Source organism: Hesperophylax consimilis, chromosome 10, assembly GCF_061612785.1.
Source record: "Hesperophylax consimilis isolate HC1 chromosome 10, BYU_Hcon_1.0, whole genome shotgun sequence".
Classification (NCBI taxonomy): domain Eukaryota; kingdom Metazoa; phylum Arthropoda; class Insecta; order Trichoptera; family Limnephilidae; genus Hesperophylax; species Hesperophylax consimilis.
The window spans coordinates 9,293,958-9,315,481 of NC_142845.1; the positions used below are offsets into that span (position 1 = coordinate 9,293,958).

The following is a 21,524-nucleotide window of genomic DNA, read 5'->3' on the forward strand; positions in this document are numbered from 1 at the left end:
TTTAACATGATACCGATTAATTAAAAAAAAGGTATCACATTTTTCTATCGAATGGCAATAATTATTTTAAATTCGATCTTTTATCGAAAATATTATAAATAAACATTTTGTGGTTTAATTTAAATTGAGTTCAAATCAGATATCGTGTACGGTAATAAGATATATGAATGTAATATTCCAATAATGTTCGACAAAAATAATAATTATAATTTATATTTATTTTCTATTCTACATTACAAGAACCAGCAAAACTGCCAAAGCCAATTGTCAGATAGTAAATTTTACAATATTTATATAACACTAAAAAACACATGTAACAAATATTCACAATAAAGAAAAAAAAATGTAAGTGACTACAGCACTTTGACAATATATTAATATTCTTGTGGTGTGCAAGCTGTTTGATTGTAGTTTTCGATCTTTAATTATCATTTTTTTTTTATTTGCTCTACATAAGCGACAAAAAAACTTTTTCAGGCCTTCACCTTAGTGAAGGTCAAAGATTAATAAATTTTGCTACGGACATCCACTAATAACAATAATCATCTCGAAATGATCAATAATTATGTGTTCTTTCTTTACTTATCCTGCATTCTGCTTTCCCAGTGAACACGAGCTTCTCCACGTTAGTGATCTAAGTTTGACAAAACGTTTGTTCAAATTATCTTAAAATAATTATTCCGTATATTAGGCTGCGTATAATTTCATTTCTTACCCATAATTCTTGACTCGGCTCGTGTTTTGGTTCATACGTGTATACGCAGCATTACATGTCACCAAACTCCTTCTCATTATTCTTGAAAAGAATAAGACAGTACAAATTGCCTGTAAACGGTGTAGATATGTGGGCACAAGCCGCTTTCTGATCCCGGCTTTTACCACTCGTTCGTATTTTTAAAATGCTCCCTTACAACCGGAAAGTAGACACTATAAAATCCCCTCGAGTGAGGAGTGGTTGCTTAGGAAAAGAAAACATCCCGGCAACCCACATCACTAAAAATGTCATTCGCAGATCAGGTGTAGTAGTTTTTCTATAGAAACTTCGTGACACGATTTACCCGACACGACCACTTTCTAGGCATTTTTTCATGATATTTTTTTGATGTATTGTAAATCAATAATACCAGGCTTCTGCTTGGTAGGTGGTATATTTATATTGTTTTCATTACCTAGAAATGATAATAATATTTTCGTATTCCGTATTATAAGAATGTTTAAGTAATATTTCAAATAATTATGAATGTGTTCTCTTATTTACTGAAGTTCTTCGAAATTTCTCAGATTCCTCTAGTACATGTTCTGAAATTCTAAAAATATTTAAACAAAGGGAAACCTAACTTGTTTTGTCTTTTACAACTAAATAAGTTTTTCTTTACATTCTTTGTTTCCTACATCAAAATACCAGAACAAAATGATGTTTCTTTTACATATATAATTTTATTCTTGAAAACCTTTTTCGTGAAAAACTTATATTGAAATACCGTGCGTCTGAAAAGATTTAAAGGAGTGTTGAACACAATAGCTTGAATAATTTCCGGTGCTGCCAGATTTTTCACTGTTTTCTGCGTAATTATATATCGAGTCTTATCATGTGACATGGAATTTAATTCTAAATTATTATATAGCGGAATAACAAGAAAGACAATTTTCTTGTGGATAGGAAAAAAATTTCTTGACTTTATTTTGCTGTAATTTACCTCCTCGGATATGCTTTTAAAAGCAAATTGGATGTCACACGTTAAAAATATCATGTATTATATAGACATAAAATCTAAGGATAACTTACGAAAACACATTAATATATAACATAAAATAATACATTTTATGGAAAAGAATCTAATTTTGAAATTCTCAGAGATAAAAAAGGGCTATCTTCATCGGGCAGATATTTCAATTAGATATCGGAAAACCACGCATATCTTCAATTCCTTGGAAATGTTTTCTCCATTTTTTATGAACCTTCGTGAAATATTCTATTTGGGTACCTAATTGATATGTTTTATAATGCTAATTTCGGGAAACTTATCTAGAATTTAAGTCTTTGAAATCAAATAATATTTTTTTATAAATACACACTTTGAAAGTCCAACAATAATGCTAAATCAAAAGGTTTTTCGACATTTTTCAAATATATTTCTGCATGCCTGAAAATGAAAAGTTATGGAATAAGAGCCATTTTTTTGTTTCAATAAATGTATATTTTGAATTCTGTAATCATCTGAATATATTTTCTATTTAATTACAGCTGTTCATTACTATGTGTATTGTAAAGTACAAACAAATAAAAAGCCCTTTGAACGAAATACATTCGAATCATATTTAAATTGAATTTTTTTTAGATCGCTACCAAAAAAAATCTTTCGAAAGATTCTAAAACGTATTAACTGGGTTCTTAATTATTTACTAATGACTTTATTGCTATGAATTATTTGGGTGCATTATACTGCTTGGGTTTTGTAAATTTCAAATAATTCATAGCAATAAAGTCATTAGTAAATAATTAAGAACCCATTACCATTTACTGAGGGGAAAACATAGATTGGTTTAACCAACAATAGATCATGTCATCGGTGTAACCAGTAATAATTCAATGTATGCACCTTCAAAATTTACATTTGAAATAGTATAAAAACGTCGTCTCAATGTGGACTAACCACAGTTTGAAAATGGCCTTGTAAGCCGAAACAGCTGTCACAATAATAAAAAACTAAAACACTTGCAGAACTTAATAATAATATTATCAAATTTAATCTAAATTAAATTTATAAAAAAATTAAATGGAGTTCTACGAATTAAACACAAAAACAATAAATAAATGCATTATCATCGTTAGAGCCACCTCACTTTTTGTCGTTTTGTATAAAAATAATTAATTATTAAAAATTCAAAAAGTTTAATAATTTTTTTCACATATTGCGGGCGGAACCTTTGGTTTAATAGAGGTGTAAGTTTTAATTATTATGTGGTTTACTTCTATAGGTATTTGAACATACATTTTTGTATTTTTTTTCTAAAACTGTTTAGTTTATATATCTAACTATGACCGTAAGGGAGACATTACGATTTCCATGAGACTATGTCAGCTGTTCCGAAAAGCGAATAAATTGACTCTACGGGGTAATTGCTGTTTGTTCCCAAAACCGAACCAAGTAGGAGGCCTGAAGATTTGGGAACCCATTTTATATTAGAAAAAAAACAAGTATTAGCAGATATGTAGATTCGATTTGAAATCTATTATTTTAATATGATTTATAGATGCGTATTAGTGAAAACGTAATATTCAATAATTATTTGACAGGGTTTGGGATGACGTCATAAGCGCCGCTGTAAGTTTGTTTTATCAATCAAAACGAATGTGGAATTCGTAAAGAACAAGAACGTGAAGAATTAAACCGATGGAAGTTAGTGTCATCTTTATTTGCTCATCTTGAAAGTTTACTTAAAACATTTTGACTCTTGGGCCCCAAACAGGATAAGAAAAGTTTCTAATTTTTTTTTAATTTTACAAGAAGGACAAATTAAGCTTATCAGGTAGTTGTTCTTCTTCTTTCTTTGTTTATATCTTATGTGGTAAAGGGTATTTTAATAAAATATTTTAATTCAAGCGAAACTATTTATTGCTGAGATTTAAAAAAATATATTTATATCTACAATTTTTTTTAAAATAATGTGTATTTTGTTTTCAGGCAAAAAGTTCATTTTTTGTACACCCTCTGGCTCAATTTGATCTGCATTCCGTTTTTGGATTTGAGAATAATTTCAGGGGCCAGTCTTAAACCCACTCCTGAGCTGTGCAGTTCGTAAGATCTGAGAACCTTTGATAGAACACTTTTAATCTCGAGAACCGCAAATTTTTGACCTGGAAACAAATTAAAAATATTATACATTTCATCATTTATTTTCTTTGGATATTTTTTTTCTTCAATATCTACTTCACATTAAAAATTTGCACAAACTGTTAATATGTACACATTGTAAAGTCTTTTTTTCAATAATTCATAAAAAAATAATCACTTCGTCACTCATTCTCACGTTTTTATGAAAACAGTAAATTTATTTGCGTACGCTGGGATTTGAACCCGCGACCTCATGCTTGCTAGTCAAGAGCCCTGCAAAATTAAAAAAATGAATGCTTTCAATAATTCAAAATATTAATTTTCAAACAAAATGTTTAATTATTTAGGAAAGTCTTTCTGCTGATCTATGACTATGATAATGTGTTGTCATACAAGTATTATTAGTTACATGTTTTGGAGATTTAAAATATACATTAAAGATAGTTTTTTACCGATGCAGTTTCTCGGTCCAGCGCTGAAACCAACATTTAGGAATGGATGTTTGTATTCTAGATTTTCAGAAAGGAATCTTTCGGGCATAAACGTGTCAGGCTCCGAAAAATACTTAGGATTTCTTCCTAATAACATAATCATTACGCTGACATTGGCTCCTGCAGGAATTATTCTACCATCTAGAAATAAAATAAGGATTAATCGTTATTATTATTTTTTAATGAATACATATGTATATTTATACCAAGGTTTTTTTTGTTAATTCATCAGAAGTTCAATGGTGTTGGTATGCTTCCATAATATGGAATCCACAATATATAATATCTGTGCATTATCATATAGGTTTAAAATATAAGGTATGCACAGATTTAGAAGAAAGTATACAGAAAACAAACGTATTGAAACATTCATACCTCCAAACTAATAAAACTACAAATAATATAATGTTAACAAAAAAAGTACATTGCCAGATCTATGGTTTTTACAAAATTTTCTAAAGAAAAAGACCAGGTAGTTCCAAATTGGTATCCGTCAATGGTTTGATATTTTCAACGTGGCGAACCAGAATACTTCATAATGTAGAAGTGAACAACCCGAATGCAGAAAATAACTCTCCAATTCCACGCGTCATCAAAACATACACGTACTGTGAAAATACTTTACTTCGACATTTTTTTATGATTCTTTGCTAACATACATACAACAAAAAAAAACATTTTTCGCGTGACAAAAATTAATGCAAAACAACCATCACATAATTTTTCGTCATGCATGTATTAATAGTCCATTCCAATTATTAAGCACACTTTTTTATTCAATATTATTTTTACTCATACCCACAGATAAAATTATAACGACTTAACCACTGGAGCGAATTTCGGCATATTATACCAAGTTTGCAAACGCTTGTCACAATGTGTTAGATTAATAGAACCAAAAAATATGGGATAAACGACGAAATCTAGGTGGATTCATTGGCTTTTAACCGCATTCCGCAGTTCATGTTTCAATATTAATATTTTGAGGAATGATTTTAATAAAATAATAAATAAAATGGGAACTTATGAAAAACGAACCTTAATTATAAAACTTGAACTTTATAATATACGTATTATAAGGTTCAAGGGCTAACATAGGACCAACACAAATCACGATGAAGAGCTGAAATTATTATACAGTAGTTTCACTGGTAGTTGGTAGAATTAATGATGGAAAAAAGTAATTTAAATTTCTTTATTTTAATGCTGTAAGTACCTTTTAATTTTTTATTTGTTGTGGAAGGTCGTCAGGGTACTTTTTGCGAAAACTCCCAACAATTTTGATCAAATTTTTAGTTTTAAAGAATTTCTGTCTATAACTAATATTAAAATGTCTCTATTTTTATTTGAAATACTTTTTTTGACTTTTGAAAGTGTAATAAATCATTGAAGGAGAAGAAAATACTAAAAAATCTAAATGAAGCATGAAACAGAACAAGACACAGAAAATAAAAGATAACGGCCACAACTAGGTTTTGAACACAAGATCTCTTGTCTTACCGGGATAACGTCTTAACCACTCGATCATTGTTACCTAGTTATCAAACGTTACATTTTAAGATCTCATATTTAAAATTTAAGAGATCCTTTGTTCGATTCTTAGTTTTGACCGTTATCCTATATTTTCTGTGTCTGATTATGTTTCACGTTTCGTTTATTATTTTTTTCTTATTTTTAAATATATATTATGGTATTTAATTAGGTAAATAATCTGATAATATAATTATGTTTAAGTATGTTATGGTATTTAATTAATTTTTTTATAAAAATAAGACGATATCTAATTTGATAAATTAATAATTATTGAGTTCTGCAAGCATTTTAATAATTATTATATTTATTTTTTATTAATTACTTATATTATATATTAATATTGTGACTGTTGTATCGACGTTCAAAGTCGTAATGAAATTGGATTTACCTTATAGAACACTAACATTATTAAACGTAATTGACGATTAAAAAAATAATTTTTCAAATATTAAACTATTGGTTGTACTAAATATTTACCTTGGAGTGTCATGTCATTGATCAATTTTCTTCCATACATTGGTACCGATGGATACATTCTCAATGTTTCCTTGATTATCAAATCCAAATACTTCATGTTCTGGAGGTCGTTGTAGGAGGCCAGTTTATGTGGATGGTTCCCCATGATGTCCAGTTGTTCCTCAAAGGCCGTGGCCTGGACATCTGGGTAGTTGGACAGACAATAGAGGGCGAAACTGATACACGCGGAGGTGGTGTCATGACCCTAGAAACAAACAAAAATATTAATTGTTTAATTATTTTGAGTCAAGAGCCTCAGATTCATTGTAGTGAAAGACCACTATTCATTGAAATTGAAACATTGCTTGAAAAGGCTTTAACCGTATTTGGAAAGATCTGAACAGTATTGAAAACGTCAGGAACGCTCGAGGAAGAAAGGAGTGTATGGTAAATATTTGACGGGAGTGTAAATGGTTGAAGACGTAAGGAACGCCTGAGGAAGATGGGAGTGTAGGGAAAATATATGACGGGAGTGTAAATGGTTAAAGACGTCAGAAACGCCCAAGGAAGAAAGGAGTGTATGGGAAATATTTTACGGGAGTGTAAATGGTTGAAGACGTAAGGAACGCCTGAGGAAGATGGGAGTGTAGGGAAAATATATGACGGGAGTGTAAATGGTTAAAGACGTCAGAAACGCCCAAGGAAGAAAGGAGTGTATGGGAAATATTTTACGGGAGTGTAAATGGTTGAAGACGTCAGGAACGCCTGAGGAAGAAGGGAGTGTAGGGAAAATATATGATGGGGGTGTAAATGGTTGAAGACGTCATTAACGCTGGAGGAAGAAGGGAGTGTAGAGAAAATATATGACGGGAGTGTAAATGGTTGAAGACATCATTAACGCTGGAGGAAGAAGGGAGTGTAGGGAAAATATATGACGGGAGTGTAAATGGTTGAAGACGTCATTTACGCTGGAGGAAGAAGGGAGTGTAGAGAAAATATATGACGGGAGTGTAAATGGTTGAAGACGTCAGGAACGCCTGAGGAAGAAGGGAGTGTAGAGAAAATATATGACGGGGGTGTAAATGGTTGAAGACGTCAGTAACGCTAGAGGAAGATGGGAGTGTAGGGAAAATATATGATGGGGGTGTAAATGGTTGAAGACGTCAGTAACGCTAGAGGAAGATGGGAGTGTAGGGAAAATATATGACGGGGGTGTAAATGATTGAAGACGTCAGTAACGCTGGAGGAAGAAGGGAGTGTAGAGAAAATATATGACGGGAGTGTAAATGGTTGAAGACGTCACGAACGCCCGAGGAAGAAAGGAGTGTAGGGAAAATATATGCTGGAAGTGTAAATCGTTGAAGACGTTAGGGACGCTCGAGTAAGAAAGGAGCGTCAGGAGAATATATGTTGGTAGTGTGGATGGTTGAAGAAGTCAAGGACTGACATCTGATTGGCGAGGAAGGTTTTAATTTTTGCTAAAACATAATTGAAAGTTTAATTTCTTCGTTCGTCATTAGAAATACCTTTCTAATGATATTTAACGACCTATCAAGTAACGACTTGTTTTCAACAATAAAGGTGACAATTTTCTTACCTGCGTTATATATTACATAATAATTATTTTTAAGTTGTGGATGCAATTAACAATTAACCCTTTAACTGTCAAAAAGTATATTATTTATGCAGACTGCCAATGCACAATTTAGGTTAGCATTTCAATTCAATATTGTAAACTAATTTTTACTTTACGTAGACGTTTGACGTTTAGGAATGTCAATCCATAGACAACATTGCAATTGTATAACGATTTCTTTCTTATTTCGTGTCAATGTCAGTTTGGGTATCTCTGAGCAACCATTAATACTTATTACTTATTAATCTACCATTGAACCGATATTGTTAAGTTATCAGTTTGTTCGAATTCTTCGGTAAGAGTTAAAAAATTGCTCACCTCAAACATGAAAGTATCAACCTCTTCCCTTATGACTTGGTCAGAAAGCGCTTCGCCCTCAGCGGTCTTGCTTAGCAAGAGCAAATCCAAAAAGGCAATCTTCTTCTTCTTTCCAATCGCAGCATCCTCAGCATTTAGTGCAATCTCATCGGCATTCATCCTCTTAGCTATATCTTCCTTAAGAAGTTCCTTCCTTGATTTAATCACGTCATTTGTAAATTTGTGCAGTTTATTCTGTAGCTTGACCTGCTCTCTATAATCACTGGTGAAGGAATACAGGAAGTTGTTTCTCTTGTGTGGCACCCAACTACGTGCCATTATGATTTCACAGATTCTGAAATGAAGAAATATTATAATTTTTATATGTCCTCTACTTACGGACCAGATTTCTTATTATTTCTATTTCTAATATCATGTAAAATCACTCCTCTGAAGTAAGTGTACTTTACCCTCGGACACTCTTTATATATTATTACTATTGTACATATGTGCCACGTATTTCTTAGTTTTGGGTCGAAGAATATTATTCGTCATTTTGCAAGACCACACTTTTACATTTCCACAATTTTAATTTTAAGACACAATTTAAAACTCTTTTCTACTTAAGTATTACATAAGCTTGATAGCTATTTAGCCATACATTTTCCTATCGCATATATTAAAAAGGTATATCCCAATATTTTTGTGATATGAACGATCCGTTCTAAACCGCTTAATATATATCATTAGTAAAAGTAATACCGAACATTGCTGATTTTTTCGTCGAAACCATTTTAAACCTCCGCCAAATTTATAAAAATTAAAAATACAGCAAAAAAAACTATAGGCCTTACATTTCAGAAAAAGTGTTAAATTAATTTGAAGAAATACAAAATTCATTACCGATATACAGCTGCCACGTAATCTGACGTGGCGTTCTCCTGTGCATTTATATTTACCCCCATCGCAGTTTCTGAGAATAATATAAAAACAAAATTATTCAAAAATAAAAATAATTATAAATATTTGTTTTTCAATGGTAACCGAAGTACCCATTCCAACCAACTGGAAGAAAGGATTAGTGGCAAAAAATTTAATTTCTTTGATTAGAGGTCGAAACATAATCTCTTTGTACCGAATGATACAACAATGTACCGAAGGAACTCAATGAACGGGTTATCACTCAACTCAGATAAATAATTAAAGACGTGAATCTGAATTCGATAATGATCGGCCAATACAAAGGTAGATAAACATAAAAAAATCGTCAGAACCGCGATTCTTTATGTTATTATTAGTACTTCATTTTTTTTAAAATCGTTGTCATCTTTTAATTATGTTCAATTTTTCATAAAAATCACTAAATTTAAGAATAAATATAGAAAAATGTTAGATTTTGATTATTAATCGGGTATCATAGAAGAAAACTGGATATTGGACAAATATTTAAACAAATATCCTGCTTCAGAAATTTACAGTGCGTTGGATTTTGGAAGTGTTGAGCTGCAGAATAGTGAACAAATCATATCACGTTTTGTCTAAATCAATAAAAGCATATTTTTTTAATATTTACATTATATCTTATTTTCCTTGAAATAAACATTGCCGAAATGTAGAACTGTTGGCATTACTTATTACTAACAGTTTTTTTTTATGAAAAAAGAATATGCTAATTTCGATGAAACAATAATATAAATATAACGAACGTAGAATTAAAAAAAGTTTTTTTTAAATATTGTCTGTATGAACTAACTACGCTCACAACTAACGGGTAATATGAAAAATATAAAAATTTGGCCATTCTGATAAAATAGGTTAGTTTTTAATGCGAGCAATCTGGGTAAGCCGGGTTCAAACTACTCGCAATCCATTAATACCTATCCTAAAATTACACATATTGTGTAGTCAAAAACCGTATAAAAAATCTCCTTACCACAAATCACGTCCAAGGCGTACAGAGTAACAAAAGGGTTGACGTCAAACACTTTGCCTGTGTGAGACGCCAATTTCTTTATCAGGATTTCACCCTGGTCGTTAAAAACATCGACAAATTGCTCTAAAATCTTAAAGTGGAATGTAGGCGTTATGATTTTTCGTTGCTTGCGCCATTTTTGATCTAGAAAATAGGAAATATAAAAAAGGTCATAAAATAACTACAATAATCAAAATATGTACATCATCAATTTCTAGCAGAAAATTGTTTATTTATCTTATTGTTTTGTGCTAACATATTATTTTATTCTGGAGAGTACGCACAAAAGTACGAAAAGTAAAACAGTACGTTACAAAACACATTTTATTTAATCATCATATTTTAATGCGGTCATGATGATACTTGAGATTTTGGCCATTTAAAAATACCTATTATTTTGATGTATTACTTGAGTGTACTAGGTGTACCAATAATTGTCAAAATAAGAAACATAATCTTAGTTAGTTTGGTTCACGTTTCATAACATCATTCAATGTCAGTAAAAAATTATTAATTTGATAAAGTCGCGGCTCTAATCTTACGAATAATACAACATTAAAGAGTGCGAGGTCACAAATAATGGTAATGATAAGAAACCTTGAAAAGATTGGTTAGCTCTCTTCATTAGTGAGTAATCCAATGAATTTTGTGTTTTTACTATACATAACATAACACTCATTGGGAATTAGAAGATTTTTAACATCGTAACTTAGTGTACGAAATATATTAATAGTGAATAAAATAAATTATTTCATTTTAGAGTTTTACTATGTCTACAGTTCACTGTCCTAGTTATTGTATGTTCAATGGAACTTTTTTTGCAAAACTGAGTTATGAATGCCAATATGTTCATTAGCCTATTGCGCATTAACGAAGCTCAAAAAAAACATATTTTTTGGTTTTTAAGTGACATTTTAAGCATTTTTCGAGTGCCCATATCCCCTCACGGAATGATGTTTCAGTTCTTATTTGTTCAATCTCCTGGATATTGAACATTCAAACACTCAAAGTTATGAATATAATATTTTCAAAAAGTTCATAGATATTTGTTCAACATCCCGTCAACACCGTTGAGGTCTTGAATGTTCAATCTCCACTGTCAACCAATCAGGAGCCGGCTAGTTAAAATGTGCGGCCATGTTGATTTTTAGTTGTTTTCTAACAACTAATTGGTTCCACTAAAAATACGTTTAATTGCGAATATATACTGTTATTGAACTAAAAAATGACTTCACCGACTCCAGAATCAATAAACCTTAGAACAGTAGCTCCAATAGAAAGGTAAGTCTTAAAATTATGTCATTTAAAGGCTTTTTCACCATATTTTACATGTACTTCTTGAATTTGCTAGGCAAATATACAGGATGCTTTATTTATTCAATTATTTATTTACAAACTTAGGACTTTTACCTAAAATGAGTATTAATAAATTATATTAGTGCATTAAAACTTATTTTTATTCAAGAAATACAACAAAAGAGCCAGGACATGGAAATGTGCAAAAAGTCGACTGTCCTCATAGTTTGATTGAAAGACATCTACGACACATATTTAGTCCGTTATCACTGCTGAGATCGCTGATGAAAACGAAGTCCAAATATTTCAATTTTGAATTCATTCAATTAAAAGTTTCTGATTTTTTGTTTTTTTTAGTCACATAAAAAACAATAAACGTATTCTTATGTAGGAACTACAATAAAACCAACTAGACAAACGACTAACAACAATAAATGTAATGTTAAATAGCGCACACCCATAACCCAAATCGCGGGATATTATAATTTTAGGATTTTAAGAGCTGAAATTATTTAAAAAAATATTATTTTACTCACGATAATCAACATAAATAATAAGCTCACGGCAAATAAGACCTTCCGAAAGAAAAAAAAAACTTTATAAAGTAAGTAAACTTTAAAAATTACATTTATCAAATGTAGGTAACGAAACAATAAAAATATAACAAATTTTCAACTGAAAATTGAACTTCAATAGTTTTACGCATCACTCGGGATTTTTTTTATGGAATACCGCACACCGTCTCAACTGCTCCCAACCATCTGGAGCCAGTGAGACTATGGAATCCCCAATTGGGGTATATTAGTATATTGTGAGACTGAAGGGAGTGTGGAGGGGAAGGAGATGGAGAGGAGAAAGAGAGGAAGGATGATGAAGGAGAAGAGAGATGGTATGTGAGTATCTATTTAGATCTGATCACCAAACACAGCTAAAGCCATTTCAATTCTTATGCTGGTCTTTACACCATATCTTCCTCTCTAAAACATGCCGCAAATAGACTATATGTTATTTTAAATGAATAATTTGTGAAAATAACATAAATGAGTCAAATAAAATTTACTTGCGCACGCCGGGATTTGAATCTGCGACCTCCGGATTTCTAGTCAAGAGTACCCTTAGACCACGGAGGCCGTAATATGTACGATGTAAGAATATTTCACATCACGCATGCACCGACAACCGATAGTAGTATATTAGCGGTAGGTACCTTTGTACTTGTTCATTTTTTTCAAACTTCCAAAATATTGGATGATTTATATAGAGCTGTTTTTGTGAAAAATCAACTCAAGGACTCTGTTTGTATATTTTAAAGTAATACTTTAAGTCAACTACTAACTAAGATAAAAGTAAAGTATTTGAAATCTGAAAATCACCCTGTATATGCAATTTACCACTAATTGAACAAAAAAATACCTCAAACTTATGGGAGCCGAATTGTTCAATCTCAAGACGATATGTTCAATATCCAAAATAATCATTCATCATTTTCAAGCCATGTTCAACGTCCACCTTTAAAGTCATAATATGGGCATATTATAGCTTCAATCTTCGAAAAATGATCTTTAATAATTTTCTGTTACACATGTGTATTAAACGAAATGACCAAAATTGAGAATTTTTTAGAATTTGCCTGTAAAAACAAAAAAAAACGTCTCCTGTAAAATTTGCTAAATGGTCTATTGAACATACAAGAACTAAGGCAGCGAGTTTATAATGAAATGTTATGATGTGTTATATTTTGTTATAATTAGTACTCATACCTGTTGCAATAAGTAAGCCATCGCCAAGCCAATCTCGTAGAAATTCATAGTCTTGCATCTTAGTTAGTTCTTTATTGTTTGAAAGCAATGTCTAGAATCGTAACAAAGATAGGTTATTTAAAATTATTATGTTTTATTCTAAATTCAATTCAGTTGTTTAAAGTGTAATCTTCAAGTTTTATGCAAAATATGAAATTATTATATTTGATTTATATTATATGTCAAATGTCATTGTCCTTTGACATTTAAGTTGTAGACAAATAGAGAATAGTTTAAAACAAGCAATGAAGCGATACACACCTGAAAAACGTGGAATTATTTTTACTGCTTATTTGACCAATTTCCGGTTCGTTGAATTAACGCAGGTGGGGCTGGCAATTTGTTAAAATTGACAAAAATAGGGCTCTGTTTTTATTGAAAGATTTTTTAACGGTTTGCACGAGACTCTCGGCCAAACACTTAATTGTTGGCAAACATGGTGCAGGACGACGAGGAAAACAGACCGGAAATTGGTCAAATGAGCATTAACAATAATTCTGCGTTCTTCAGGTCTGTAACTCTATTGTAACTCTGTCAACTAATTGTCCTGACTAGTAATACCTCGGTTAATTATGCACTTACTTCTATGGTTTCCGGGTCACATAATGAAACGGATGCGTTACTCCCTACAATAATTTTGAAAGTCGATTTACCGCAATCGTTGTGCATTTTTATCAAAGCTTTGTAGAAATCTGAAAATAAATATGTGAATTTTTATATATTTTTATTTATTTTGGTACAATATTTTACATTTCTTATTACAATGTAGTAATGTTGGCCTCACTGGGTGGCTTTTCCGTGTTCAGGCCGCCATTTTATAACAAAAATATTCATAATACATTTAAAGAAAATATATAAAATGTTGATGAAGAAAAAAAAAACATAAGATTAAGATAAAATTAAACTAAAAATACAGATTTAAAATTAAAGTATAATAAACGTTAAATCAGTTGTCAAAAAATGGCTTAACTGGAATACTCTTACCGTCAATACAATAAAAACAAAATACATCACACATAGTATTGCACAAAGAGGTCAACCTCCACCTAACATAGACCTGTTTCTACATGACTGTGAACAAACTTCACCCAATTGCCAATGCGAGCGTATAGAAAGGGTAAACCAAACAAAATACCTAGGAGTCATTATTGATTCACACTTACGCTGGACTGACCACATAACTTTCATTACTAATAAACTAAAAAGAGTCATGCACCTAATAAAGTCAATTAAAAACATTTTCCCACATTCAATACTTAGATCTATATATTTCGCACTCTGTCAATCGATTGTTACATATGGCATACTGACTTGGGGAAGCGCTACAAATACTGCAATTGACCCAATACAAAAAAATCAAAAGGCAATAATTAAAATAATCTTGCAAGTACCATTCTACAAAAATTCAAGCGAAATTTTCAAAACATTAGACGTCATGTCAATAAGACAACTTTATGCCAAATCTGCACTACTAAATTTCCTCCAACAGAAACTACACATTCCAATGCCACCTCAAACAATAATAAAAACAAGGTCGACAACAAACAATACCCTAAATATACCGATAACATACACCACACACGGACAAAGACACTTCTAGTATTACGCTACAAAACTTTTTAATTGTATGCCCACCACTCTGAAACTACTACTAATGGGAAATACATACACAAACATTCACAAAAAACTGATCACAGCCTGGATCAAAAAACAAGATATCCATTTTATACAAAACATTATAACACCAAACCAAACATAATCATGGATGAATGTGTATGTATGTATGTATGTATGCATGTGTTTACTTATATGTGTGTATGCATGCATATATGTGTATTTATGTATGTATACATGGGTGTATGTATATATGTGCATATAAATAAATATTTTTTTCCTTTTTCTTCAAATAACAATGTACAATAACCATTAAAAAAACAAATAATTTAAAATCCCAACTTACACTTATATAAGAAAATTTAACCAATACACATAAATACATGTACCATTTAATCATAACCACGTAAACACCTCAGCACAGGTTCTCCCAGTGAGGTATTCACGAAACATATAACATTACCCACCACAGTGTCACCTACTCAAACCTACCTCACACCCAGCATAAAACACCATAATAATAACAGTTCTAAATTTATGTATTATATACAAATGTAAATATTTGGTAGACACTGTAATGTATGAATAGAAATAAATAAATAAATTGATGGTGTCTTTATCCAAGGCTTGTATTTACCGTTGGAGTTTTTATGTTTTCTTTGTACGCTTGTCTAAATGGGCTATTAGTGATATTTTGTGTGTGATGAAATTTGTTTTTTTTTTGTCAAAAATGTAGTTTAGTCGAGTTTTAACGTATAATTGTCGTATATCTAGTACTTTACAACTGTTGAATATTCAGAATGTTAAAAAATTGCCGTTCCTCCAAGCAAAAAACTAATATTATATTTATAAATATATGTCCAGTCATTCGTATGAAAACTAAATAGTTGAATACAGTAGAATTGTTTGTTATATTCGCTACCATAAGATTTGCAAATATTATGAAATATAAGATTAAAATCACAAAATAACGTCGGTTTTTTTATATTCTGAACTACCTCATATTATAAAAATATAAGTAACTGATAATAATAAAAATCACCATTCATAAAATATAAGCTTATCCTGCATGTCACCGTGGGACATGACTGCAAAAAAATTAAAACAACGATGGCTATCATTTGAATAATAAATTTGAAAAAAAATTTACCTTCAGCATCTTTTCCAAATTGATGCGCATTTCCTATAAACGGTTTTGTTTCAGCACCGGGAAACTTATTAATTAACCTCCAAAATCTTCTGTTTTTCAAGTAATTAGTAAACAAATATGTTGTTAGACCAACCACAAAAGTAATAAGCGCATATACAAATACCCCCATGTTGAAAAACACTAAATATTATATTATACTAACAACTGAAACTACTGTCAACCAAACGAGCTAAGTACTTCGCGATGACTGCGACTGCTTTATCTTTATTTGATCAAAGAGTAAAAAAATTGGCAAATTAAAATGTTCAACAGTCAGATAAAATGTGATAGTGTTGTACCATTTTCAGATTGTTTAGTCCAAAAGCGTGTTCTTATCTTGTGTATTAAATTACTTAGACATTCATACGAGTATTTAGTTAATTTATGAAGGTAATTTCTATTGTTCTTTATTATTTGTAATTAATTTCTATAATTGTCGTAGCTGTTCAATTTTGCCCTGCTACTACATTAAACAGTAAATCTTAATTTTTACACGTCTTTACAACTTCGTTTAAGAGGATTTCATGGTTGAATTTTTGTCTCTTTTTGTGTTTTTAAACCGCGCTCTTGTTTTAAATGATGCGTTTTATTTGGTTGTAGTTTTGCGGATTTTTTTTTGTTTTTGTTTTAAAATTAATTAATTCAAATAATTATGATATTACTACCGCCATCTTAGATAATTCTGCGATAACTTTTAACTTTCGTGATACTTTCTTGATGGATTTTATTTGCAATTATTTTTTAATTGTTCTTATGAACCTTTTTAAATTCTAATTATTGAAATAATTTATTCAACTTTTCAATCAAACTGGTATTCAGAGCTTTCTTATTAAATATTTACGAAACGTTTTGGTGGGCTCGCTTAATAAGAATCAATCTTTTAAAAATCATTCTCTTGCTACCCACCATTACTCCACTACAAGTTTCTGCTGCTGGAGGAATTCCAAGACAATTTGTCATGAGGTGTCAGGGGAACCTCGGACTTATAGGCATAAGTCTTTTGGCTCAAAGGGCATTGTAGCAGTTCGATTTTGCCCTGCCACTAATTTTCAAACAACTGACAAGACCTCTCAGTTATTTATGTGACGTATGCTCTATGGCTACTTCTAGAAGAGAGCTCAAGACAGAATTTTGAGAGCGGCGAGTTCAGTACCAATCGGGCAGCCAGCTGGGTACGACGTGACTTGAGGGAAGACACAAGCGAGCGCTCCAGTCGACAGACTTCCGGGCAAGCGATGACGCAATCAGCTAGTAAAATTTATTCAATGGTCATCGGTTTGCACCGCTTCTAAATTTAACAACGCTTTAAGTGTTGTTTGGCACCCCTTCACTCGTTAACAGGTTAGATATTTTATGTCAAAACACAATGTCACACTCAATATTTTGCTACCAATTAAAATTCTGTCTGTGCGCTCAGTACTCCGTATTGACGCTCACCCCTGATATGTAACTAATATTGTTTTAAAGTAGAGATCTCTTGCTCTTTACGATGTTGAAATAAATGTAATAATTGAAATTCTTTTCTGTTTTATTTCATAATCGTAGCAATCCCGATGTTGGATCCTTTTTAGCTGTGACAATGGCGACCCAGCGCGGTTTTGATTGTTACAATGGCGGCCCAACGTGGCTTATTAGAATTATTATTTCTGATTGTCACAATGGCGCCTCAACGTGCTGTTCCCGGATGTTTTTTAGATATTTAATAATTTTGTTAACAATTGCTCGAAATTTGTATACTAATTTTGTTAATTACATAAATGTTTAACCTCGTAATAATTTTATAAAATTTTTAATCTCATTGTTGCATTTTACCATTCTAATAATAATAAATCCAAGATTTATTATATTGATTTAACGATACTTACTGTCGTTTTAAATAATATTTATCCGCGGTAACAAACTTTTGAGTTTTGATCAATCACATGGTGGTACTTCAATGTTGTATTTCATTGTATTGTCACGGGTTTTGTAATCCATCATGTAATGAGGATCATTGAATTCCATTCGCGACTGAAGTGTGACTTCATAATAAATTATTTTCAACTGCGCAATAGTAAATGTTTAAAATTTATTTCCGTTTTTATATTTTGAAGTGAATAGTAAATTATACATTTATACTTCATTATTTGAGATTCTTCTTGGAATTAGTTTTGATAAATAATAATATGATAAATCATAATTTTTTTCATAAAATTTTTTTGAATTTTTAATTTTGCATTTAAAAATTAAGGGAAGAAAAAATGTAAGAAGGGTGGGTAGAAATCTGGGGGCCAGTGTGTCTAGACGTATAAATCCATTTCTCCCACTATGGTGCAAGGCGATGCATCGAAAGAGAGTCCTGCTGGAAAGGTCAAAAGGTCTCCTTCAACCAGGCATCTTTCACGATCCGGCCAAGATCTAAACAAAGCCCACCTTACGAACCTGGGCACCAAACGAACACAACACGTGGCAAACCACCAGGAGTGACTAAAGTAATTGATATTTAAATTGCAAACCTGATGTCTAGATATGTATTTTCGTTTTATGTGGATCATCCGCCACGAATATCTACGCAAGGAAAGTATATTTAAAACATCTGTGAATCTGGATGGATGGAATTAAATCAAATAAGCGATGCAACCTTGTTTGCATGGTATTGTCCTACCATGGCAGTGGTGTGTAATATTATTGTAATAATATAAAGTGGGCGATTCTCAAAATCATCGTGCATAATTAGTATGTTTTAGGCTTGCTGCATGATGAAATAATGGCGACTATGTACGGTGTTACACGCCCGTACACGGAAAAAATTTACTGATATGAAATACTGTTATTCAATCAAAAATATTTATTTAAAGGGTTAATTATTAGCCAGAAACACCGACATAAATTTTTAAAAAATCTCCCGAGAAAAAAATCATGCCGCCGCGGTCTGGAATTGAACCCGCAGCCTTCTGACTGTTGGTCAGGTGCTCTACCAATTGCGCTAGGTCGGCTTTTTTTTTAAAGAAAGACCAACAAGTCCCGGGTTACAAATAACCTGACAATATTTAAAAAATCTCCTACTACCACCACAGTCATCGGAAAATGTTGCTTGTGTTATGATGGAGGACTTAGCCAGCTGACGAATTGAATTCACTACGCCTGGGTGGGACCCAAACACAATTCCAATTCAGCCACTGACCGGTCGTATAAAATTAATTCATTTCTTATTAATTCACGTCGGTGACATGTATTTTAACATTCACATCGGTTTTTCCGACTAATAATTATTGCTTAAAAATAATATGTTATCCTTTGTGCTATGCCCTAAAAAACCTGGTATCTTAAACATCAGTTTACCATTTAAAAAAATCAGAAATCTGGTGAAATGATTCGTTTTCTTGTTAAAAACGGGACTGCAAGTCTTTAACAAATGAATTGACAGAGTTGCTTACAAAGTATCATGTATCATTAAATGTTTTATAAGAACTTCGGAACACTTGGTTATCCAAATATTGATTATGAAATCGACATACTGATATTGTCACATTTATTTCTTTTCATATTTATTAGGAAAAGAACACGTGTTCTCGATATATTCAGAATTACTAATATTTTATCAGGAAATTTGCATTCTGTCACTTTTTAATTTTTTAACAGGATAATTTTTTTCCGTGTATGAATATAGCAGAGTTTCGGAATAGTTGTAATCGGGTTGACCGTGACCCGTTTAATTTCCGGTGTTACGTGTTAAAAAATATAATAATAAAAACCACAAATTGAATATATAACTGGTATTTTATTTTCGATAGGAATATAACTTACATGTTTAACTAAACCTAGATCATCAGCTCCAAAAATGGTTTAGCTTTTCGAAATATTCTAGCTCTTTATTTCATACAGAACTAATTCACGTTAAATGGCGATTTTTTTGAAATCTTTGTTTTTATCTCTCAGTATTTCTCTAGCTGCCTCCCTCTACTCCTCAAATTATATGGCTCTTTGTTATCCAGTTTCCTTGAAAACTAGACTTATGCCTCGTACATACAACGCACCGGAGACCTTTCACTTGAAAGTCTGCCGACCCTGGCCTAGACCTATACCTCGTACATACAATACAGCGGAGACCTTTCACTTGAAAGTCTGCCGACCCTGGCCTAGACCGGTACCTCGTACATACAACACAGCAGATATCTTTCACTTGAAGGTCTGCTGACCCCCGGCCTAGACCGGTACCTCGTACATACAACACAGCAGATATCTTTCAATATTGAAGACAATATTAGTGATTTTTAAACGAAAATCTGAAACAGAAAAATCAGAAAAGGAAACGGTCACATCTGGGACTCGAACCCAGGAAATAAAAATGTTGCCAATAAAAATGTGCGGTGAAAAAATGAAGACAATGTTGGTAGTTCTTATTCGAAGTATGATACAGTTAAAAGTGACCGAGGAGGATAGGGTCCCATTAGCGCAGTTGGTAGAGCATTGTCCCGGAAAGACAAGGGTCCTGGGTTCGAGTCCCAGATGTGACCGTTTCCTTTTCTGATTTTTCTGTTTCAGATTTTCGTTTAAAAATCACTAATATTGTCTTCAATATTTAAATATTACAATTTGAGGTTTTACTCAATAAAAGTTATTCCGAAAAATAATAAGATATCTTTCACTTGAAGGTCTGCTGACCCCCGGCCCAGACCTATACCTCGTACATACAACACAGCAGAGACGTTTCACTTAAAAGTCTGCCAATTCCCGGCCTAGACCTATACCTAGTACATACAATAGAGCGGATAACTAATAATATTGATAAAGTTGATAATATTGATAACTTTAGTTTATCAATACCTAATACTGTTGTTTAAACTTTTTTTTTAAATGTTACTATTATGAGATTTAGAAGATAGCATTCATGTAAATTTAAAGTTCCTACGAAATTCCTGTTTTTATGTAACTATATATGGAATGTTCCATGTATATATTGATACATATATTTGTATATATGTAGGTGTATGTGTAACCATATATGTATATGTACCCGCCTCAGAACAGAAATCTTCTTGTGTGGCGGGTTACTTTCATGTTTGTAATTATGATTATGTTATTTCAATAAACGCCCGGGTTGCCGGCAATTAAAAAAAAATAAACTTTCACTTGAAAGTCTGCCGACCCCCGGCCTGGTCCTATACCTGGTACATAAAACACAGCAGAGACCTTTCACTTGAAAGTCTGCCGATCCCCGACCTAGACCTATACCCCGTATATAAAACACAGCGGAGACCGTTTACCTTGACTTATTCATCAACGATGTAACTTCATTATAAAGCTAACCATTTTACCTTAAGCGAACCATATCAACCATTATAACAGAATAAATGTTCCAACTTATCCCAACCTTACAGAGCCAGTATGGCATCCCCGATTGGGCTATTTTATGAGACTGAAGG

At 31.9% G+C, this 21,524-nt stretch overlaps 2 protein-coding genes across 3 annotated transcripts in view; one reads left to right on the plus strand and one right to left on the minus strand.

Moving 5' to 3' along the window:
• Positions 1-21,524, plus strand: part of LOC149420254 (metabotropic glutamate receptor 2-like) — a 710,206-nt gene that overhangs the window by 163,311 nt on the left and 525,371 nt on the right. The gene's annotated exons all lie outside the window — the stretch shown is intronic.
• Positions 3,680-16,343, minus strand: LOC149420255 (cytochrome P450 4c3-like). Its single transcript, XM_089636558.1, has 9 exons — positions 16,081-16,343; positions 13,899-14,008; positions 13,278-13,368; positions 10,183-10,365; positions 9,153-9,222; positions 8,271-8,604; positions 6,338-6,581; positions 4,289-4,468; positions 3,680-3,859 (listed from the first exon to the last, which is right to left on the minus strand). Exons 1-9 carry the CDS (start codon positions 16,247-16,249, stop codon positions 3,696-3,698), a joined length of 1,545 nt encoding a protein of 514 aa, XP_089492684.1. The 5' UTR covers positions 16,250-16,343; the 3' UTR covers positions 3,680-3,695.